The 24,917-nt window shown below is 37.6% G+C and overlaps 1 protein-coding gene across 3 annotated transcripts in view; it reads left to right on the top strand.

The window, feature by feature from the left end:
* The window catches only part of magi3a (membrane associated guanylate kinase, WW and PDZ domain containing 3a), a 148,891-nt gene that overhangs the window by 67,699 nt on the left and 56,275 nt on the right, over positions 1-24,917 (top strand). For all 3 annotated transcript variants that reach the window (XM_077218767.1, XM_077218769.1, XM_077218768.1), the window contains 2 exons: positions 13,552-13,668; positions 21,746-21,865. In XM_077218767.1, the coding sequence (XP_077074882.1) occupies positions 13,552-13,668; positions 21,746-21,865 (237 nt within the window). The remainder of the gene's footprint in view (positions 1-13,551; positions 13,669-21,745; positions 21,866-24,917) is intronic.

Genomic DNA, 24,917 nt, shown 5'->3' with positions numbered 1-24,917 from the left:
TTTTTGTTGATCTGCACAGCTGGTTTTTAGTAATATCTTGATCAAATGCAAAAAGCTTTAATAGCATAAACAATCAAAAGTAAACTAAACCACTTACAGCATTGTTTTCTAAGGCTCATTGACATGACTCACCATTACTGAAAATGTTGGCGCAGGCACAGATGCTGTTTAGGCAGGGACGTATTTCAGGACTCTCCCTAGGAACAGCTAGAACTCATGATATGAGCAATGTGTTGCATTCTGAGGACTGAAGTTGGAGATGCTAGTTTAAACTTAGAGGTCAGTATCTTTTCCAAAGGCTTTGAATTCAAAGCCACTGGTAAACGGATCATAGATAATAAATGCACATGATCCAGCTTCTGCGGTCTGAGTTTGACTGGAGCTGTTGTTTAGGCCCTGTTTAAACCGGTTATTAGGATCTTTTGTCACTTTCGGTTGCATTTCTGCCCCAAACCCTGGTCTTGCTCAAACCATTTAAACAAACACCGCAATGTTTTCAATCTGCCACAGTGTTTATTATTTGCAAAGTCAACCTACGCTTGGCTTACAGTTGCCATTTCATAGAATAAAGTACATTAAAAGTATGGCAATTTGTTTTATAAACACTTTTTGTTATACTGGTTGAAACTCCTTTCACATCCTGATAGCAGCCAATCAATGATAGAGGTGGTCTAAATATTAAAACATGTACATTTATATTCTGTGGAAGTCTCAGGACCAAAAAATGTTCATCCAATCATTGAGTACAGATCTGTGTACATCTGTTCAACAGTCACAGAGCATTGCAAACAAACAGCAGCTGCCTTTTAAAGTTCCTCCTGAATCAAAACAACAAGCTTATGCTGCGTTCATGCCATGTCGTAACCGTAATTATGAGATGGCATTTTCCTGTTCATGTCCTCAGACTCGGATTTATGTATTTCTATGTCAACACTATTGGCCTAAATGAATCTGCAGCAGTCAGGTGGTACAAGTCTGAGCTCTGTAAGATGTTTACGTTAATTGTTATTGTAATATTATTAGGGCTGGGTATTGTTAGGAATTTCACAATTCGATTCAATTTCGATTCTTGAGGCTTCGATTAGATTTTGATTCGATATTGATTTATTAGCTTCGATATCGATTCAATAATTAGTAAATACACAAGTAATTAAGTACCTGAGTATATTTTTAAATAATGTGTGCAGTATTACCAATGTTTAAGAACAAATTGACCCCAGCATGTTTCCTGTCATGGTTTATTTAGCAGAACAAACTGTACAATAGTTTACATGTGTTGAATACAAACCACAACTGTAACAAACAGGTGCTTTATTAACACCTCTAAAGTGCATGTAACTGTAATAGAAAGTATATTTCTTTCTTCCTATACATTCAAGTTATAAAAGAAATGTAAACAGAAACACAAAATGTGCTTACTCATAAAAAAAAGCGCTTCGTGAGGCACACACGCGCACATTTGCACACACACGCAAGGACTCTCGCTCTCTTCCTCTCTGTCGCGCGCTATGCGGTTTGGAGCTCGTCACCTCTAGATTTCAGGAGATTTGAACTAATTTGCATACATCAGGGCGCCGTTATCAATATGCGGGAGACTTCCTGAGACTTATTGTTGTTCTTATTATCATTTAGGGGGGCTTAGGAACATTTTGAGGTTGCTTCAGCCCCCCTAAAATAGGCCTAACGACGTCCCTGGTTGGCGGTGCAGGCTTGAACGGAGTGCAGGTACTGTCCGTCATCTTGCTGTTTTGGTAAAGCGCGTCTTGTACAACGCTGAACGCTCTCACTAGAGTGTTGCCCACAGCGCCGCCACTGGCCGGTGGGCTGAATCGATTCATAGGAGTTGATGAATAGATATTGACTTGAGAAACAAATAATTGCAATGCATTGATGAATCGATATTTTTACCCAGCCCTAAATGTTATGTGCTTTGAGGTAATTTAACTCTGTGTCTTATGATGCTTTGCTAAATCTGCTCTGGCTGTGCGCGACCTGCATATGTTCATGTGTTTTGAAGGAGGCGTGGCTTTGGAGACGCTCTGAAGGGAGTGGGGTATCTTATGCTTTCAAAGCTAGCTTGCTATTATTAGCCACTCTGAAATTGCCTACCCTACCTTTAACATTGATATATTTTTTTGCACTTTAACACTTTGCTTATGCTGGTTTAAGTGTTCTTGGCTTGAATACAATCTACTCTTCCTCTTTCTTTTCCTTCTGGACCTTATTGACTGCTTTGTTTTGCTTAAAAGAAAAGACGAACCGATTGACAGTTTCCACCAGCCTGAGAAAAGCCGAGCAGCTTTGTCTTCTTCCCCCTCAGATCGGCGGCCTCTGAACTTATGCGCTTCCCAGAGTGTAAGACTGGACATCAACTCCGTTGCTTAGTTGCCCTGATCACTTCACTGCGGCCAACTGGTTGGTTTCTCTTATGGGAGAGTTACTTTGCCAGAGAGGTGATGGATGGCTTTAATGAGTGTGAGTGGCCCCTCGGAGAGCTCCCTCACCCTAGCCGAGGTGAACAAGAAGATTTGCGACTGCAAGATTCAGTCAATCTGTCAGTGGAAAACATTCTTTTTCCCCACAGAGAGAGCGACATGGTGTGTTGCCAGAAAGACAAGACTGTGTGGTTTTGATATTAATCCTCTGGTTGCACACACTCACGTATACTCGCATATACTGTACACATGGGTCGTATCTGCTATGCAATGCATCTTGAGCTCTGTAACTTATTTATAAATTTAATTTATTTAAAAATGTGATTATCAATGTTGAAAACAGTTTTGCTGCTTAATGTTTTTGTGGAAACCAGGATATATTTTCTCTCAGGATTCATTGATGAATAGAAAGTTTAAAAGCATTTATATTAAATAGAAATCGTTTGTAGCGTAATAAATGCCTTTACTGTCACTTTTGATCAATTTAATGTGTCCTCGCTGAATAAAATCTTACTGACCCCAAACTTGAATGGTAGTGTATTACAAAATTAATCCAATGGCGTCTGCTGTTGTTTTCCCATTTGAAATGATTTCACTTCCCGGAGGATGTTTAATATTTAATCCAGAATATTTTATCCAGGATGATAAATAATATGGGATTTAAGGCTAGTAGGAATTACCCATGTACGCACATGTATGTATAAAAACACCTTATATTGAAAAACACTTCCATTCACTTCATAAAAAGATAGGTGGGTGATACATGCTCAGGCATGTATTTGGGATTACAGATCCACTTATGCAAATCTGCGTGGTAACGAGACACACTTGAGATGGCCTGCAGGCTTCTCTTGGCTCATTTCGAGCGGCCGGCGTGTGGACTGACAAGGCCTTGTTTCAGTCAGACAGCACAAGCTCTGCATAACAACAACGGCTGAGGTCAAGGCTCCACACACAACTCTGTGTAGTTTAAAAAAAAAAAAAAATTCTTCAGTGAATTCAGCCACAGTGACACACTGTCTGTCACGAAAGAGATTTCATTCCTCAGAATTAAATGACGAATACTTCTCCATTTCAAACGCATGTTAAAAAATTTCCAGGCATAGCTTCAGGATCATAGGAAGCCCAGCTTTAGTTCTACCTATCTCTGCCATTTCAGTCGTTCTCCCAGATGGTTCATGCAGGACCTTCAAAAGCTCCTGGATGTTCTGTGGCTCCATCCTGGAGCTGATGGGAAAGGAGGAGATGAGATGCCGGAACACTGTAGCACATCAGACACTATAAAGACCAAATGGTCGGAACGAGGAGGCAGCCAGCGGCTCAAGATTTCTACAGATCTCTCTGTTCTTGACTCCTTTGTGTGATTGTTCCTTTTATCTATGGCTTCCTGTGACACTAGGGGCTTGGTTATGAAAATCACGGGTGTACTTTTGAGTGCTATGAACTCAAGGCAGAAGAGATGTTGGATGTTGCTGGAGAGATTGTGAATATTTGATTCCTCCCCCCAGTCTTGCTCCTTGTTGTTGTGGTTGGGTTTTGTGCCAGTGTCAAGCAGGCCATGCTCACTACTAGTTTGATGATTGAGGACACAGGCATTTGAGTGTGAAACTGTCACAGCGTGTTATGGCCTGAGGGTGCTGTTGTTTTTAGCCTTTTGTCTGCAATTCATGGGAGTTCAGAACAGAGGCTGCATCCCAAAACCTGAAAAATGCCATCTTAATAGACAGTATAAGTAGGTTAGGAAGGCATTAACACACAGATGAATTCAATGTTTGCATAACATGAACTGTTCACCTTGGTTTTTGATTTGCCCGTTCTTTTTTTTTGAGATTTTTATCTGGAAACAAGACACTTGCAAGTTCTTAAACATGTCCGTTGGGACAAATGGTTACACCACTTTAGACATTCTACTAACAATAAGTAACTTTGCAACTGTGGACAATATCGTGTTACAATTTATGAAAACCAGAATCCTTTTTTTTATGTTTAATATATATATATATATATATGTTTTTATGTTTAATATATAGCATATATATATGCTTTTTATGTTTGGGGACCGAAAAAAAAAAGAGTTCCTTTTTTTTTTAAGAAATGCAGACTAAATGTAAAGTTCTGCAAACTTGTGAGTGAATTGTGTGCACACTTTGGGCCCTGCAAGCCAACAAAACCCTGCAGATCTAACAAGCAGAGAGCAAGCAGGACTCGAGTTGCCAAGTGGCGTTTTCTGGCTGCTAATGAGCTCTTCACTGGGCTTCCCGTGAATCTCCACCGGACCACTATCATAACATGGCCTTGTTAGTTCCCGGTGATGGTTTATCTGTGGCATTTATATGACTCTTAATTGAAAAAGAAGGGGTCTAAGCATGTGGCTTTTTTAGGGATGAGGTGACTGTGTTGTGTAAGCAGTGTTCTGTAGTAGGTGTATAGTGTCTGTACAACACATTAGTCAGTGGCTGACTTAAACCGATAGTCATGTGAGTGTCTATTTGTGTTTCCTTTGTTTGATATTGGCAAATAGTAGAGTAGTCATAACTGAAGGTGTTTTAGAAGGCTTTGAAGTAGAAAGGTGCTTCCAGTTGGCTTTTTCCGCTGATATACATGAAGAATAGACTCTGATCATGCAATGTTTGCGCAAATGTTGGTGAGTTGTTTGAGATCAGCCTTTATTTGCTATTGTCGTCTTTGCATATAGTTTGAAGTATTGTTTGCTTTGTACTGTAAATCTAGAAGATGCTGTCAGCTGGAAGTATGGTTGTTGTTACCTTTCTGATGCTGTTTAATTCAATATCACTAATATTTCTGTTTTCTTCAAACTTAACATTCTCTGATTTAAATAAAACAGTGTTAACAGACCTTAGGTAATGTTGACACTGTATTTTATGTGGCATGAATGAAAATGAGGCTGCAGAGTCCTTTAAAAATGTCATACTGTGTTGTACCTACAGTAGTGGTTCATCATTCAGCCAAGGAAACACTGAAAATATGTCTTTCAAAAATATCTGCACTGCAGGGGACAAACATTTCAGAATGCACAAAAAATTTGATTTAACTTTGTATTTTAAGATATCACTCTGAACAGACTAAAGTAGAGTTGCACAATTATAAAACCCAAATCATGATATAGTTTACTCTGATTATCAAATCACAAGCTCTGCGATTTAGTTGAATAAATACCTGTATGTGCTGCGTGTTTCAGAGTGAAGCATGGCACTGTGTTCATTTAGATGAGAGCACCTCATGATCCTGTGTTTTCAGTGTCTCAGATTTTAAAATAAAATTATGATTGTTTACTATTGAATTAAATACTCTACACTGAAATATGTGTATATAAATAGTTTTCATATTTCATATTGCTATATAAATTAAAAAATTGGGGCAAATTGTGTAACAAGCAAGCATGTTCCCACAGCTTTCCTAATGCAGTTTATTTCGTGAAATAAACATATTTTAACATTCAACTGCTGTGCTAACTAAAAATATAGCAGTCCCACTCGTACAATGACTTTGGCAGTGGAGTAAAAGAATGTGCAAGTGGTAATCTACTACTGGGCAAACATTACTTCATTAATATTCATGAGCCAAGCTAATAAGGTTTTCAAAGTACCCCTCTCACTTTTCAGATTGCTCCTACGCCCCTGGTCAGGATAAATATGGCGTCTACTCCGACTAAAGTCTGTATACCTCCATTCCACACTCCCACTGCCTGACATTTTAGCCTGTCTGGGGAGATATTACCTTTCTCCATGACTAGTGTAATTTAGTCACAAGGATGAGAGCTGAACTATTGTAAGTCAAATAAAAAGAGTTAGTTCAATAATAAAAGGATAGGTGCAGTGAAAATCAGGGGTATCTTCGAGGCATTTGTACAAGAATAGTCCAGCGCTATGGTATTGCGTCATGGATTCTTTCTGTGTCCATGCCTGACCCTCTCCACCTTGATGAGAATGGCTCTAATGTCTTGATGATGAGGCACAAAAGGAGCTATTGTATCCCGTGGTTCCCATGGGCAGCCTGACTGGAACAGCGACTGGAACTTGGTGCGGTCTAGTGGGAGACAGAGGGTGGCACCACAGAGATATGACACAGCTCGCTAACGCTACCTGACAGCGTAGCCACAAAGAGCGCATTGTTCTGTAAACAAAGACCAAGGCTGATATAGAATGAGTGTTAATGTGTGAGAGTGACACTAAAACAACAATGGCCACATCCACGTATAAGGACACACAACAGTGTTCCCATGAGGAATTGCGAGCAGCCGTATCTGGGGTAAAGGCTTTTGGCAAACCGAGTTCGTATAGCTGGGTTTGTATGAATTGGAGTCATGCAGAATTTTGCTATGGAACATGGAGCACATTCCTGCGTGCTACTGTACAATACTTGATGAAAGTACAATACTTATTGTGGCCTGACCTAAATTCCTCTCGTTTTACAATGTCCAAAGAATTACACAGTGTAGCTCTTGGACCTTGTCGTACAACTTAATTTGAAAACCATTGTGAGCTTTTAAAGCCTTCCTCACATAAAGAGCCCTTGTTTTGCATATTTTTTTATTTGTGAGTAAACAGAATTTATTATTTTGTACTCAAAAATAGTTCATACAACAAAAATGCCTTAAGAATACCATATTTAAAATGTCCCTCACAGACTTCAGTAAAGATTGTGTGCTTTCCTGTAGCTTAAAAAGTTAACAACAGCATGTAAATAAAGCTGGTCAGAATCTGAGGAATCTTTTTGCTATCTTCACATTCTTCAGACACATCTTTGGAGGATGTGTCTTTTCGAAAAAGGCTGGATTGGTCTAATTCAGGCTAGAAGTTAACAAGTTTGCTAACATTGCTTTTAGTATCTATAACATTTCTGCTGTATTCCAAAACCTATGCAGTTACCTACGTTGTTAGAATTTTAAGGCATCATATGCAAACTTGTGACTCAAAGGCTGCTTAAAAAGAAAGGCTACTTAATTATACTATCTCATTTTGGTTAATGTTTTGGCTAAAGCATTGCATTTGTGGAGAAAGCAATTCCATAATGCATTGTGGTGAAAAACTCCAGACTGTGGGTGAAGCGAGAGAAATGTTGATGTAAATAAACTTATTTCATTCAATTTTGAAAATGTTTGATAATTTTTTCCTTAAAATATTTTTTCAATATTCTTGATGTTTTTCTTTATTTAATTAACAAAAATGTATCAGTTAATATCACAAATAAATATTTCAAAGGAAGTTAAAAAAAGTAAAAGTTTGTTGTAGTAATACAACCATAAAAAGGTTAGTAGTAGTAAAAGAGGTCAATAATTGTGTTTTTATTAGGGTTTGAACTGTAGTTCTCAACAAGGGGGCCGGCCCCACTAAGGGGTCTCAGTAAACGTCCAATTTTAAGTCCTAAAATGGTAACACTACACAACAAGGTCTCATTTGTTAACATTAGTTAAAATGGAGCTACTATGCCTCTTTTTACAAGATGTAAAATACACCTCTGAGTGTCTATCTGTGCGTTCACACCGCCGCCGGCTAGAGCGGCAAAATTCGCTCTCGCCGCCCTGCCAGCGACGCAGTGCAAAGATTTGTGGACACTCTGATGCTCTGACGTAGATCGAATGCTTGGTCTTTTTTAAAACTTCATTTAAAGGGGCCGCAAAGCAAACAAGGATGTCGATCGTTATTTTTGCAGAAAATTGATCTATGGAAAGAACAATTATAGTGTTAACTATACATGTTTGCTAACGAAATAAACCAATTAAAAGCCATGTGTGTGGTGTGACTTTTGTGTTGGTTAAGTTATATTCTAATTTACATTCCCGCTAAAAAAAAGTGTATTAGCGCTAAAATCTTGCTATAAATAGTGTTGCGTGCCTTCTTATCAAATTCAAATGATCAATCCCTCCTCTATTTTGCTTGGGAACTACTGTAACGTGGTCGGAACCAAAGTTTACAGACTGTGTTCGCTGGAATCCTCTCAAACGGAGCACTTCTACATTCCGATTCGTTGCCGCCGAACCGCGTCATAGCTCATTGCCATAAAGTTGACCAGATTTCAACTCTCCTCGCCGCTCTCACCGTCCAAGACGCGCCGGGCTCTCATTGAAAATGAATGACTTCCGGCCACTTTGACGCTCTCGCCGGCGGCGGTGTGAACGCACAGTATGTGAAGTTTTAGCTCAAAATACCCCACAGATTATTTTTATAGTATGTTAAAATTGCCACTTTTTGTGGGTGAGCAAAAATGTGCTGTTTTTGTGTGTGTCCCTTTAAATGCAAATGAGCTGGTGCTCTGGCCCACTTTCATGAAGAGGGCGGAGCTTCAAGAACTCATGCTTCTGCAACAGCAAAACAGGACAAACTCACACACTGAAATGTAGTTAACTAATGTAGAAGTTGTTAACTAATGAAACCTTACTGTAAAGTGTTACCCATAAACTGAAATCGCACTATTTTTGAGTTTGTTTTTAGCACAACAGAATACCAGAGGTACATATTAGCTTATACAGGAGGGCCTTTAAATTTTGTCCTGGACAAAGTGGGGCCTTTGAGTCAAAAGGTTTTGATCAAACATTCAAAAATACTATTTATTACTACAGTTCATAATATGATTTGGTCGCCGCCTTGTGATTTACAACGTCTTGTGTGATACTGACCATATTCCCAATGTGTTTCATGCTCTGTAGCTGCTGATTATTTCCAGGTGTGGGTTGCTAGAGCCGGTGATGTCAGTGTAAGAGGAGTTCTCTCCATTCTTCCTGCCTTTCCTTTGAGGTCTCACAGTATGACTCACAGAGCCTCCCTAGCGGTCCCAACTAGAGTCATTCAGCATAGATCAGCACTTCATACTACAGCTCAATACACACCCATGCTGGACCAAGATGCTCCCTAATGAACGGCAACAGTAAATCATGTTTTACACTATTGGAAATGAGAACTGTGTGAAGTGAGTGCAGAATGAAAAAGACAGAAACACTAATGTCTTGCTAAACAGCCATAGAGGTGGAATAGATACCAGAACTCTAAATGAGAATGATGGGCCTCTTGAGCACATTTAGTTTGGAGCAAATTAGTATGCGTCGAAGTCGACCAATGAAATGAGGCTAATCTGCAATCACAGTGGGCCATCCATTTCATTCCCAGTGAGAGAGAATTGCTTGGGGAGAGACTTGTTTTGATTACCTTGCATTCGAAATTAGCTAGAGATATCACAACATGTTTGTATTTATTTTGTCTCGAGGCACAAATGGCGTTTCTCTCAAGGCCACATAAAGTATTTGTCCTTGCAGTTTGATTAGAACATTAAACTTACAGTGTTCATTTCAGCATGACTTAGTATTTTGTTTGTCCCTCTTTTTGCTTCATTGCAAGCAGCATTCAAACTGCATGAACTCCACAAGTTAGGGTATCATCACTGTAAAACCTGATGATCAGGTTCTCCAAAATAATTTAAGGTGATCTAAAAAGCATCTTGAGCTTCAATGGAAGCAAAAAAAATTTGACAGTCTGTACAAAGAGTCATATGATCAATGTCACCATTTGACTTGATTCGTGACATAGAAATAGTGCAGAATTCAAAATATCTATTATTCCTTTTCAAAATCTTAATGCTTTGTTTACTCTACAATGAACTGGGGCCAGTGTGAGAGAGTCAGCTTGATGCTTATACTACAGTTACCACACCTAAAAACATTGTTCAGATGATGTATTTATGTATTTCAAGACATCAGGTATTTGTCCTTAAAACGCTGTTGTAGGACTAATTTCTAACGCATTTAATCCCAAGCCTCCATTGCTTATTCAAAAGGTCATTTTTAGAGCTTATAATGGAGGTTTGAGCCACTGATAGCAGAATAATGCAGTTATTAATGCAGTTATGAGAGAGAGAGAGCGAGAGAGAGAGAGAGAGAGTTCTATGTCCCATAGATGGTCTGCTTTAGCGTTCAATCTTTCCACTTGCAAATTCCTCCATGTAAATAGAACCCGCCATGGTGCAAGCGCAACTGGCTATTAAAAGGAATGGGAAATTACTCTCTGATTGGTTAATTGCACGTTACGCCCAAAACACACCCATTACTCGTTAAGAAAATAGGAAAAACCCTTTTGGACCAGGCGCCGACCATTTTTCCCGTCGTTAACCTAGAAAAAGTGGATTCAGAGACGGCCTAAGTGCACTTGCGCCGTGCGCTTTAGAACGTGCACTTGTATTGTTAAAATAGAGCCCTGTGTGTCTCTCAAGTGTTGGGCAGCAGTGTCGCTGTTTATAGCAAAACTGTAAGTGTATCTGCTCCAAGAACAGGGCCGTTATTACCTCACTAGTGAGAAATATCATGTAGCCTTTAAGTTATTAAACTATTTTACTGATAAAATCGTCAGAGCAGCGCTGACAACATGTTTCTGTGCTAGAGTGTGTCTGTACTTTGTGTGTGTGTTTGAGTGAAAGAGAGAGCATGAGAAAGAGACTTTTCCATAATAAATACAGTTGTGGTCAGAATTAATGGCACCCCTTAGGCACACCTGGTAAATATGAACAAAAATGGCTGTAAAAAATAAATCTGCATTGTTTATCCTTTTGATCTTTCATTTAAAAAAATTGCAAAAATCTAACCATTTCATTGAAGTAAAATAATTGAAGGTGGAGGGGAAATCACATTATGAAATAAATGATTTTCTCCAAAACACGTTGGCAACTATTATTGGCACCCTTTTATTAAATACTTTTTGCAATCTCCTTTTGCCAAGATAACAGCTCTGAGTTTTCTCCTGATGAGTTTGGATAACAGCTGACAAGAGATCAGAGACAATTCCTCCATACAGAATCCCTCCAGATCTGGAGAGATTCTGTATGGAGGAATTGTCTCTGATCTGGTGCCTCTTCTCTTCAGTTCATTCCACTCATTTTCTATAGGGTTCAGGCGAGGGGATGGGGACGGTCATGGCAGAAGATTAATTTTGTTTTTGTGCTCCGTAGCACATTTTTGTGTTGATTTTAATGTTTGTTTTGGATCGTTGTCCTGATGGAAGATCCAACCACAGCCAATTATAGGATTTCTAGCAGAAGATTTTGATTTTTTTATCTGTTGACATTTGTTAGAATCCACGATGCCATGTATCTGAACAAGATGTCCAGGACCTCCAGCAGAAAAATATGCTCACAACATTAAAGATCCAACGATATATTAAATTGTAAACATGAGGTACTTTTTATCCTTGTGTGCACCAAACCCATCTAGCGTGTTTGCTGCCAAAAAGCTATTTTTTTTGTTTCATCTGACCACAGAACCCTGTGCCGTTTAAAGTTCCAATCGTGTCTGACAACTGAATTTGCTTGAGTTTGTTTTTGGATGAGCGGGGAGGATTTTTCTTGGAACCCTCCCAAACAACATGTGGGGATGTAGGAGTTGTTTGATCTACTTATTTTTTCGAAGGCTTCTGACCCCAAGACTCAACTAATCTCTGCAATTCTCCATCTGTGATCCTTGATGAGTCTTTGGGCACTCAAACTCTCCTCCTCACCGTGCATTAAGGCAATATAGACACACGTCCTCTTCTTGGCAGATTCGTAACATCTTTAGTTGATTGGAACTCCTTAATTATTGCCCTGATGTTCAAAATGGGGTTTTGTCAATTCTTTAGCTATTTTCTTACAGCCACTTTCTATTTTGTGATGTTCAACAAACTTTTGCTGCACATCAGAACTATATTCTTTGGTTTTAGCTTTGGCTTTTCTGTTTCCTCATATTTAAACTCCTGTGAAACAAGTCATAGCTAGACAATTTTCATGTTCTTAGTCACCCTGGTGTGCTAAAAAAAGGTAAATATTAATGGGAATAAACTTCAGATATTTTTTACTCGTAAAAAATTCTAGGGGTGCCAATAATTGTGGCCAACGTGTTTTGGAGAAAAACATTTATTTCATAATGTGATTATTTCAAAATCATTTGGCGAAGTGATTTGGAACTATAATGCGGACGGTGCGTTTCCCGGAAAATAACTGCACAGCTTAGAACGTTCTTCAACCAATTAGATTCAAGCATTCAACAGCACTCTAGTATTAGTTATAATATAATGTAATTATAGCTATATATATCTCCAGCTTGTTGAATATTTTTGTAAATAATTTTTTTTGCCAGATATAAAATTGGAATATCATTCTTTTGTAGTAGGACCAGTGAAAGTGTTGAACTACTGAAGAATAAATGTGTCATTGTTGAGCTCTGCAAACATTTTAAACATTTAAAATTTAAAAGAAAAGAAAGACTTGACCCTTTTGAAGTAGCGTGAGGGGCTCTTTTACCAGTTAGGATATGCCAGAGTGTGTCAGGATCCATGATCACAGAGGTCTGTGAGGACAGCCAGGCAGGTTCAGCTGCAGTGGGGTCCAAAAGAATGCTTATTAATGCAGAAGCCATGTGACTGGCACAGTTTCAAAGCACATCCTCCCCACCCAGAGATCATCAGCTGCGTAATACCAACAGCTGGAGACTGGAGCTGCTCAAAAAGGCGTCGCTTTCTCCCTCCCATATTTTAGTTGCCAAGGGAAACTTGGCTCTGACTCTATCATTCTCTAATTTGGAGGGTCGCCTCCTCCCCTCCTTGCACCTCCTCCACACTTCCTTGAACTCCGCCTGAACTCCTGGCGCTTTGCTGCAAGAGCAAAGCAATAGAACCTGCATTGTTTTGTAAATGCTCATCATGCATTCACACATCTGGATGCTCGTGGAGGGGAAGCCAGTAAAGTTTTTTTTGTACTGCTAGAAACAGCTGGACCTCCTGCTGCACATATCAATGTTGTCATTTAATCATGAAGAAGACTGGGACTGTTACCAGAGTTTAGCATGATTTAGACATATTCACCTCATTTGCAACTGACAATGTTTCACTTTTGTTTGTTTGCATTTTGTTTGTCACCCACACAGCTGATCTGTCATATGGAGAGCACTTTTGCTTCCAATCAGTTCCTTAAGAGTAAAATTAAGACATGAAAAAAACTACATTTTGTGGAATAATAAATGAATGTCCTGTTTCAAGCGGAATACAGTATGTCATCATATGGATATAAAATGGCTTACAAATGCTGTTTAATGTACTCAAACTACCCAAAGTTTACCCAGATGAAATCTCTCTCTCTACAGGTAAGGTGTTGAACACAGATCTGCGTCACTACCTCAGCCTGCAGTTCCAGAAAGGCTCTTTGGACCACAAGCTCCAGCAGGTGATCAGAGATAACCTGTACCTGCGCACTATTCCCTGTGAGTATCCCACACATTCACATGTCTGATCTAGGCTTGGGCGGTATCCAAATTTTGATACCGTCAAACCTCCTCCCTATTTTACCGGGGTATACGGTATTACCGTGACTAATTAAAAATTATGACATAAGGCTCAGACAGCGTCACCAAACTGTTGGCTTGTGTCTACACCGTTCAGATACTGAATACCAGATCGGGCATAAAAAACACACAAAAAAAATCAAGGCCAACACGTGCACGTTGTGTCTGATCCCTGTTGACGGCATTAAATGTAATATAAGCCTTAGCCCTATTTAGACTCGACTATTTTTAATACGTGGGCCGTTATAATATGTTGGCGCCAAATAATTGTTTAACCCAGGTGCTGAGGGGGTGGTAGATATATAGCCTATGCCATTTATAAATGAGCAAAAATGGGACAATTAATAATATTTAATTATTTTAATTATGACAATTGTATTCATTTTATTAATTCATTTAAATTAAATTAACAAGCAACAAGTGCATTTGTAAATCCGGTGACACGCGTCCATTGATTTTTATTGATGCAACTTTTCTGTCAGTGCTGCAAAGATTAAGTTGACGATCGCCATCTCCTAGTGGACGCGCATATATAGAGAGAAATGCACATCATGGATTACATAATCAGAAGGTATAGGCTAGCCTTTTTCTTTTCGTTTTGAATCGTTTCGTTTAAAGAAATTGACGATTGATATCTCCGTGGTTAACGCGCGTATAGAGAGAAATGCACATCCTGGATTAATCAGAGAGTATGCTGCCTATATTTATTTTCCTTTTGAATTGTTTCGTTTAAAGAAATTGACGAATAGCCATCTCCATAGTGAACGATAGAGAGAAATGCACATCATGGATTAAATAATCAGAGAGTAGGCTAGCCTATTTCTTTTCGTTTTGAATAGTTTCGTTTAATTTGATGATCGCCATTTCCATATGAACGCGCATAGAGAGAAATGCACATCATGGATTAAATAATCGTCGAGTGGCCTATTTCTTTTCGTTTTGAATTGTTTCGTTTAATGAAATTTCAAGCTTTATTTAGATATCTGTCATGTCTGTGAGACATACACTGAGTTTCGGTTAATTTATGATGAGATTTCAATGCAAGTGACCGCGGCGCGCCAGCGCACGATCATGTCATGATTATGTTGTCTGCTATATTTGATTCTTATTTATTATTGGTTGATAAAAAAAAATATTATTAAAATTAGGATACAATTTATACAAAACGAAATTCACTTTAAAGAAAGGCCTTTTACAAAATGAAACTTAATTAAGTGGTCAATGTCTGACTCCCGATGCATCCCATCTTACTCGTGCTGTTCAGTTTTCATTATCAACGTAAAAAAAAAATAACATTATAATATTTTAACAAATATAAACGAATGCGCTTATTTAATGAACTCGGGGCAAAATGCATCCTCGCCGCACTGAGTGGGTGGTTGTTTCGGAGATGCGACATTAGGTTAGAGGTGTTTCCATCTCTCGCGGTCACCTTTTTTATTGCAACATTTACAAATTGCCTAGTCAGTATTTACCGCCTCTCCCTTCTCCCTCTCTCTCTCCTCCACACTGTCACTTGATGACAACTACATAAGCATTTTTAGGCATTGAATGAATTATATTTATTTATTATATATAAGTGCCGGTAATGACGGTATTGAAACTGATACCGTTGCTATTTTAAGACCCCGCGGTATACGATATTACCGAAATACCGCCCAACCCTAGTCTGATCCTCAAATCACATTAAATGTGTTAGTGCAGGTCACACTGAGGGTATTCTGCCATCACAGCAGCTACTCAGACAATAATTATGGTGTCAGTGACACATCTTCAGTCCGTTTCATGGGTATCATGGGTACTGTGAAGGCTTTAGGCTGATTGTATTACAGTTAGCACTTTAGCTGTGTATGAAATTGCTCCCTGTTTAGTGCACTGTGTGGAATACAATATGTATACATTGGATTAAATATTACAGGCAAACTATCTTCCAGGTTCTTCAAGCAGCATTTAGTTATGACATTGAGCATTGCTGCAGTTCTAATGATCTGTAAAGCATTATATAATTCTTCATTCATTCATTTATTCATTCATTATAAAGTGATACTTCTGGTTTATAGTGAAAAAATATGTACAACAAAACTTTGCGGTTTAACAGATTGTGTATTACACATCTTGACATGTTAGCACTTCTTAAGCATGAGAATATAGTTAAAAATAAAAGTCCCAGAAGACATGCAATATGCATCGTCATTGCTTAAATACACATTTCACCACAATATTTATTTCAAAGATATTCGTTTTAAGTGTTTCATCTTTTTTTTTTTTTGCAAAAGAGCCAGTACACACACCAGAAATGGTGTTGTATAAATATGCCCTTATATTTGTCATCATGTTATTGCTTTAAAAGGTGGAATTAGTGTTGTTTTATGTTTTATATTTCCTGTCATTTCCTGTCCTGTCCTGTCCTGTCCCTTCATTTTAATTTTAGTTAAAAGTTTTAGCAGTTTTGTTGTACGTTTTTGACATTTTTTATTAGTTTTATTTTTAAATATTTTAATAAAATAAAATAAAAATTTGAAACTTAGTTATTTTAGTACATTTAAGTTAACTACATGAAAACAACTTGATTTTTGATTTTATTCCATTTAATGTAGCCTTCACATTATTTCATTTTTGGTATTTGTTTTGATTTTAGTTAAAAAATACTAAACCCTGGGTGAAATCAGTTATTTAATTATTTTTATTAGAGCAGATGTGATGCCTGGAATCTGAATTATCATAATCTGTGTGCAATCCTATATTTCTCCTGATTTCAACCAACACACAGCACTTTTTATCATTTTCAGCTTAATATAAATGGAGGTCTAATCTAAAACAGCTCTTAAGAATTTCGAAGTGCTCCTGCCAAGTACTTGTTTGTACGCAGTAATTTCATCTAAAGAGAATATTGAAAGAGTAAATAGACTCAGCATGTGTTTTCTACAGTTATCTTTATACCTGCTAGAATAGACACTTCACCCAGCCCTGGTGCACATAAACTGCAGCTGAGAGTCCTAGTCCTAGTCCTAGAGGAATGATATTGTTGGAATCCCTTTCAGAACGATTGTTTCCAGCTGATGAATGATAAAAACATTGACAGCCAGTCAAAATCCACCTGACTTTAAAGAGCTCGATTATTTAAAGTGGAAGACTATATAACTGCAGCTCGCGGTCATAATAAACAGAAGGTTGTCGTCCGTTGGTGTGGATGCTAATATCGTTATAGTTATCTTTATAGTTATCATTCTTGGTGTGTACGGGTATTTAATCCTGATTCCTGCCACTTGCCTGCTATAACAAGCAGATGCCGGAGGCCACTGATGCCTGCTTGATGACGATTTATTCCTCCTCTCCCATTTCTCTTGTGCCAATTTTAGTTTCCATACTTCCAATGTCTGTACCGTTTGGGCTAATGTCACATAATCATGATCGATTAAAGCTGTTAGGTAATGCAGAATTACTTGCCAGTATTGGCTCAGGCATTTCTTGGCAACGTTTTTCAGATACAGACCGTCTGGAACAGAACAATGATTTTTTTCTTGAATACATCAAAAACCAAGGAACCTGTACTTAATCACGAAATGTGTTTTGATCTTCCCTTGTTCAGAATATGTGGTCTGGCCACAAACCAGTGAATTAGTGAAACATATGCCTTAATTACTCGCACGTCTTTAATTAGGGCTTTTTCTTTTCTTTTGGGCTGTGGTGTAATCTTTTAATTAGTGCTGTTGGTTAAGGCACTTATCACTATTAATGTTGCTCATACTTAGGGTTAGATATTTCAAGAAACACTTAATGCGAAGTATTAAAGGAAAAGAGCCAAAAATGATAATTCTGTAATTTGTCATTTAATCACTCTCATGTCGTTTCAAACCTGCTTGACTTTTTTTCTTTTGTGAAACACTAAAGACGATACTTTAAGCCTATTGTATCATATTTTATACACAATATCTCTCTAAATGATCAACATAGCTTTGCTGAAAAACTGTATAATTTTAAAAACATCCACCTTCAGGTCATGCCAAAGTGATTGCTTTAATGATTTTTATTAAGTAAACATAAGAATAACTTTTATATTGTTGGTAATATTTCAAGATGAACACTTACTGGACTGAAGAAATTTTGGCTTATTTGATTATCCATACATTTAATTTACAAAAAGTGTTTATGAAAATAATGGCCTACCATACTTTTAAAGGTTCAGTAAACGGTTCCATTTATTATTATTTTTTAAACTATTTCATATGTCAAGCGTTACAGGGTTAATCACCTATAAGCTGCATAGCAACAACCCACACTAGTGGCAGTGAGTATGTACCAGCAAACACTATTCACAGTATTTTCAGTAAATGTAATAAACCAGCCTACTGTAATTTGGTCTCTGTCTGTTGAGATGTGATGTAATTCCCACTGTTTTCATTAAATGAATCCTGCATGCTGGCGTGTGGCTCTCTGTGATTTGGGATTTTAATGGACTCCAGGCCTGAGCAGATGTTTTGTTTGCTGTGGCTCAACATTGCATGAGACACAAGCTCAGTGTGTGGGCCGACCTGGAAATCTCTAATGTCATTCTCATCCACTGTCCTTCAGACCCATGTCTCAACACACAGTCCTCCATTCACACTTTTCCATCCTGTATAATCATGAGCATCAATGATGAGAGCCAGATGATGGACAGGTCTAATTATATTTAATAGTACTGGTAATAGCAGTAATGTTAGAATAAACTGACATTTTTCATCTCCCAGGCTTCAGTCAAATAAAATAATTAAATAATGATTTCATTGTAATTTATTAATCACAGTAAAGGTGAAGGACAGTGAGGATCAGTATTGCCATTTAATTGCAATGTTTAATAATATAGTGAGTAAATGATTTTCAAATAAAATCTAGAAATATATGTTGTTCCAAACCTGTATGACTTTATTTCGTAGGGAACACAAAATAAGATATTGTGAAAAATGTCTCTTTTTTTTGGTCAATACAATGGAAGTCAATGGACTCCAATGTTGTTTGTTTCCCAGTGTTCTTCAAAATATATATCTTGTCTTCTACATAAGAAAGAAAGTCATACAGGTTTGTCACAACATACGGGTGAGTACAGATGACAGCATTTTTATTTTTGGGTGAACTATCTCTTTAAATCAGTGGCACATTACCCATAATTCCTGTGCCTAACCCTAGACATTTTCTGTTAAAAGATTATTTCCCCTAAATATAAAAATTCTTGCATTATTTACTCACCTTTGTGTCATTTCAAACCCCTTTTAATTTTTATTCTGTATCATAATTTTTTTTATTTTGAAGAATACGGATTATTGAATCAGTAAGAACCGAATTAGTCTGAATAAATCATTCAGTCAGATTTATGAATGGATCAACTGTTTCAATGAGAGAGAAAAAAACAGTTCAAAAGAAAGATTCGTTCGCTGATCCGGTTCTTTAACCGACTCAAAGACCTGCTCATTTCAGTTCTTAACTTAATACTTTATTGATACAGCTCACTGAAGAAGATTATCAGTGATTAATCTATCATAAGACTTCGGCTTAACAGATGTGGTCACTATGAAATGTGCTATAGAAAAGAGCAGCATGAAGATTGATAAATCGATTTCCTTCATGAAGCACTGACTGCACTGTCCGTCATACCATTTGCTCATCTGAAAACCTCTGGAATGGAACTGTTGCGCATGTCTCACTGGACACGGGAACAGAAAAGTCATTAAAGCCATGTCTTTAAAAAAAATGTGGGAAAGAAGAACGCCTGGAGTCCAAATTGCCACATAATCCTTGAAGCTCGGCTGAAGCCTCCATCTCCCTCCTTCCTCCTGCTGGCATTAATATCCGTTATGGCTCGACGGTAACACTTCTCTGCCTCATCCGCAGATATATATATATATATATAAAATGAATGCTGAAATAAAAAGAGCCCTAGGTGGTCAATCTCAAAGGATTGCTTTTTTACGCTTGTGCAGATTTAAGACTTTTCCAGAGCTTGTTAAGGGATCTCACAGATGACCATGAGCCCATAATGAGGTGTGAATATAATTCATCCCACTTTTGATGTCTCAAAATAAACTCCTCATTCAGTACTGCCAATATTAGTCTTCTGTAAGATATATAAAAAAAGTTTGCATTCAGAATTCATATGTATAATGTGAAAAGTGACACTAAAATGCCTCAAAGCAGTCTTTGAAGAGATGGCCAGGCAGGGTCAGTCTTTTCTTTGTAGGCATTTATGATGTTCTGAAGTGTGCTGGGTTGTGTGGCAGCATGCTGGGGTGGATGCTAAGGTGCTTAAGCAGCTGGCGGTGTTTCATGTGGCTTGTGCAAACTGCAGAGATAATTGTTTGTTTATCCTCCTCCTCCACCACAGAAACTGGCATCTGGGCTCTCGCTTCACAACTGTCAGGTTTGAGAAACTTTAGTGATGAAGCAAGCAGAGTGTAAACTATACTTATGATCGAAAAAGATACACTACAGCAGAATATCTAGATGCAGATTTTTCATTGTGTTCTGTCTTGCACGGAGGACAACAATCACAAAAGCAAGCCTTGTTATTCTGTTCAAGGAGAGAATGTTTTCAGAGAGTTTCTGTTTGCAGTTCCTCCTACAGCAAAGAATGAGGTTGGAGATCAACACTCAAAATCAACTGAAAGAATTATAATGTCTGTTTATTTTCTTTAAAATCTTTAAATTACTAAAGTGATATAATGTCGATTTTAGTCATGTTTGCTGAGTGATGTTTAAATTATGGGAATTAATTAACTTCCAAATGTTTTTGTGTTGTGAGGTGAAACTCAGAAACTCAGTTCTACTACTGTAGATATTATGTTATTATTTATATTTGATGTTTTTAATGTTTGGAATTAGACCGATATTTTATATATTTACATAGAATATATTTTAATTAAGAATACAGACTCGTGTTTATATAATATGTAGGCCTATATATATACACACACAGTAGTCAACATTTGAAGATCAAAACCTTTCATCAAAGTTATACATGAATTTTTAACAATACCCGTTCTTGTCTTAGAACAACTTTGATTAACTTTTTTGATCCACTTCAAATGTTGACTACTGGATGGATGGATGGATGGATGGATGGATGGATGGATGGATGGATAAAAAGATAGATGATGGATAGATAGATAGATGGATAGATAGATGGATAGATGGATAGATGGATGGATGGATGGATGGATGGATAAAAAGATAGATGGATGGATAGATAGATAGATAGATAGATGGATGGATGGATGGATGGATGGATACAAAGATAGATGGATGGACAGATAGATAGATGGATGGATAGATGGATAGATAGATAGATAGATAGATAGATAGATAGATAGATAGATAGATAGATAGATAGATAGATAGATAGATAGATAGATAGATAGATAGATAGATAGATAGATAGATAGATAGATAGATAGATAGATAGATTCATTCTTAGAGTGACGCAAAAAGTTTCTATTGACTTATTCATTTTCCTACCATCTCATATTTGTTCCATCACCATGTCCCCTTAAGGGCTCCGTAGTGGGTAGGTACAAAGGTAAGACAAAAAATCTATAAATACATTTTTTTTTGTTATTGTTTTATATGGTTTTTAGTAGATCACAAAAGAATAGAACAAACAGGTCACTAGGGTTATAACATACAATTATGTTGTTCATAAACTGTTAATGTCAAATCAAGGGTTATTTTCCCAATGGTCTCAGAGGAGTGAGAAAGAACTTTTCCTTTTCTTTTTTCCCCCTCTCTTCCTTCCTTTATAATAATATCATGAGAAATAATTGTAATTGTCCCTTCAAGTTAATAAAAGGTTCAAGGTCCCATCATACAACATACATAAAAGGTTTTTGAAATAGCATTTTTCCAAGAAATTTTCTGTGGCACCTTCCTATAATAAAAAGTTTTTAAAAAGTGCACATAATTGCTTTACACAAAAAGAGCATTTTTCTGTAATAACTTGTTGCTACTCGTTCTGTGCCTTTGGCAGGTACCACAAGGCAGCCTCGTGAAGGGGAGGTTCCAGGAGTGGACTATAACTTCATCAGCGTGGGGGAGTTTCGTGTGCTTGAGGAGAGCGGGCTGCTACTGGAGAGTGGAACCTATGATGGTAAGAAACCGTGTGTAGGAGCACTGAGAGTCAAGGGTCATTTCTTGTGGGCTTGTTATACAGATACTTGTTGAGAGCACATTCTGAACTAGATGTATTTGCAGAAGGAACTACTAGTGTTTGCAAGATGCATTGATCGGAGAACAGGTAATGCATTCTGTGGTCAGCAGCATGCATCTTGTTTTCTATCAGCTGTGCATGAGAAGAAACATAACACAAATTTGAATTATATTATATAAGGATATATGACATATACAATCAATCACAATTTAGTACAATTCATGATTTAGGGCCCTTTCACACCTACCTTGTTTGGTACGGACTTTCGGACCTTTCAGTTTGGTCCGAATCAAAATTACAGGCGTGAAACCTCCCCCGGACCACGGTCCGGACCAAACAGATTAAATTTGGTCCGACGAAAAGAGGTAGTCACGGTCCGGATCAAACTGAACAAAGGTTTGGTTCGTTTCTAGTGTGAAAGCATTTCTGTGTGGTTCGGACTTTCAGACCTTTTACAGGAAGTTCCGGTGGTTCCCGCATAGCCGAAAAAACAGAAGATGGCAGGAAAAATGAGCCGTACGCACATGGGGAGAGGAGGAGACGAGGTTTTTAATTGAAGTATGGTCTGATGACAATTAGAAGTCAACTGGAAAAATTCACAAAAAAAGAGCTCGCATGATTGCTTGACTCGCAAGGAGTCTTCTCCTCCTTTCCTGCCGGCGACGATAAAATGTTCGCACGACGAGGCGGTTCATTTGGGGAATTTGAACTAGCCTTGTGTATAGTTGGTGCTGCAGGTAATTATGCCATAAAAAAACAATACAGTTGCAACGATATGCGTCTGTTCATTCATAATGTCAAAGTTACCCGCCGCATTGACAACACGCTGACGTCAGACGCACGTCCATTTACAAACCAATCAATGTCGAGATGCAGCCCACATAGATGATGACGACAGGACGCAAGTATGTCATGTAAAGTTCTTTAGTGCGCTCGCATAATTGCAGTGTGAAACCAAACCAAAACTTTCTGAAAGTATAAAATGTATAAAAATGTGAACTTTGGTTCGGACCTTGGTGCGGACTTTCAGGTGTGAAAACGCCCTTACTCACCCTCATGGCATTCTAAACCTGTATCACTTTCTTTCTTCTGCAGAACACAAAAGAAAATATTCTGAAATTCTTAGATATTCTGATATAAGTGTTTTTTGTTCATACAATGAAAGTCTGAAAGTCAATGGGGTCCACTGATATTCGCTATATGGATAAAAACAGTTTAAAAGGATCTTCTTTTGTATTTCATAGAGGAAAGAAAGATTTGCAGGTTTGGACTGAAATTAGAGTGAATAAATAATGACCGAACATTCATTTTTGGGTGAACTATCCCTTTAAGGCTAAAAATTACAATTACAAAAAAAAGTTTGATGGAGTCTGTAAGTATTTCAAGCTGAATTAATTCCATAATATGAAAAAGAAGAAAGTGGAATTTCAATTCAAGCTCTGTAACTAGGTCATCTTAGTTGATCTTAGTTGAACATTGGTTTCCTTCTCTCTTGAAGTATTGCTTTCAAATTCTGTTGATTACCATAGCAAAAAGTAATGTGTGCTACATTACTTACTGTGTAGTTTCAGCATTTTTATGGTAATTAAGGGAGACAAGTGTGCTGAATGTTTGTATTGCACACTCTTTTATTTCGTATACCACCTCCTCTGCTGACTTGAAATAGCTCAGAGCTGAGGGTGTTCACCTTGTGTGATTCATGCCGTCTCTGTAACATGCCTAAAGGGTCTCAAGGTCTGAGTTATTAATGTCATGCCTCAAAGCTGTTGAGTTCCTCACTGATAAACCCCCAAAATGCTTGGCAAGTCCCTAGCTTTTGGTCAGGGTTAGGTTTGGTTAATGATCCCTCAATGAGTCACTAAGTGCTCTTGTTTTATGAGAAGGACTTGTTGTAGTTTCCAGGGTGAAGTAAATCTGTCCAATGTGGATGTCACAGTGGGTGACTTTTACTGGGGCCTTTCCATCTACATGAAAAATCTTGACTTGTGGGATTTTAGCCTGAAGGATAATTTCACACTCACCAATTCTGGTTAGTGATTTCTTGTCTTCCCATGACATCTGGCAAGAAAGCCGGTACATGCTGCTCTAGGATTTGATTCCTGAAACCAGCATTATTTATTGAGCCTATAAATGTATTTAGAATAGTGGACTTTCTTCAGAATGCCCTTCCCATGTAATAGGGGGTAATTTATTGATTTGTTGATCTTTTATGTATTTGAAAATAATTTAATTACAGTAGATATTTTTATTAAATATACATATATACTAAATACACTAAATATACTCAGAGAAATACATTAAATTGATCAAAAGTGACAGTAGACATTTATAATGTTTTAAAATGTATTTATTTTTAATAAATGCTGTTCTTTTGAGCTGTCGTTCATCCTGAAAAAAATGTAGCATGTATTCACAAAAATATTAAGCAGCACAACTGTTTTCAACAATGATAATAAGAAATATTTCTTAAGCACCAAATCAGCAAATTGGAAGGATTTCTGAAGGATCATGTTAAGAGTAATGATGCTGAAAATTCAGATTTGACTTACAGGATTATATTATATTATATTTTTTAATCTAAGCTATTTCACTTTGGGGTCTCAGGCTAAGAGGTGTTTTTTTTCTGAGTAACTTGATTTTGATTCCTATAAATATAATATGGTCTTGTTTGTGATCTCCTTTAGTGAAAACACATTTTATGGCCCATCCTGTTTTCAGTTATTGTTAACCTTTGGTTTAGATGAACAGACAAGATTATGCTCAGTTCCATCTGTTTACAAGCAGGGGAAGACAATATGTCTTGGTTATACTGAGTGTGTGAAGCAGGAAGACAATGTTCAGGCTTCTTAGATGCCCTTTAGGAATTTTCCAATGGCATTCATCACCATTCACAAGTTGTGTGCACTTGTATAAATTCAGCTACTGTATGCTCAAGAGCAAACTCTGAGCTAGAGATAATGTTGTCTGTATGCAATAGAGAGTGATTTTATGT

Source organism: Siphateles boraxobius, unplaced genomic scaffold (genome assembly GCF_051911475.1).
Source record: "Siphateles boraxobius isolate OS27281-9 unplaced genomic scaffold, OSU_SipBor_1 77, whole genome shotgun sequence".
Classification (NCBI taxonomy): domain Eukaryota; kingdom Metazoa; phylum Chordata; class Actinopteri; order Cypriniformes; family Leuciscidae; genus Siphateles; species Siphateles boraxobius.
This window is presented reverse-complemented; position numbering and strand designations above follow the sequence as displayed.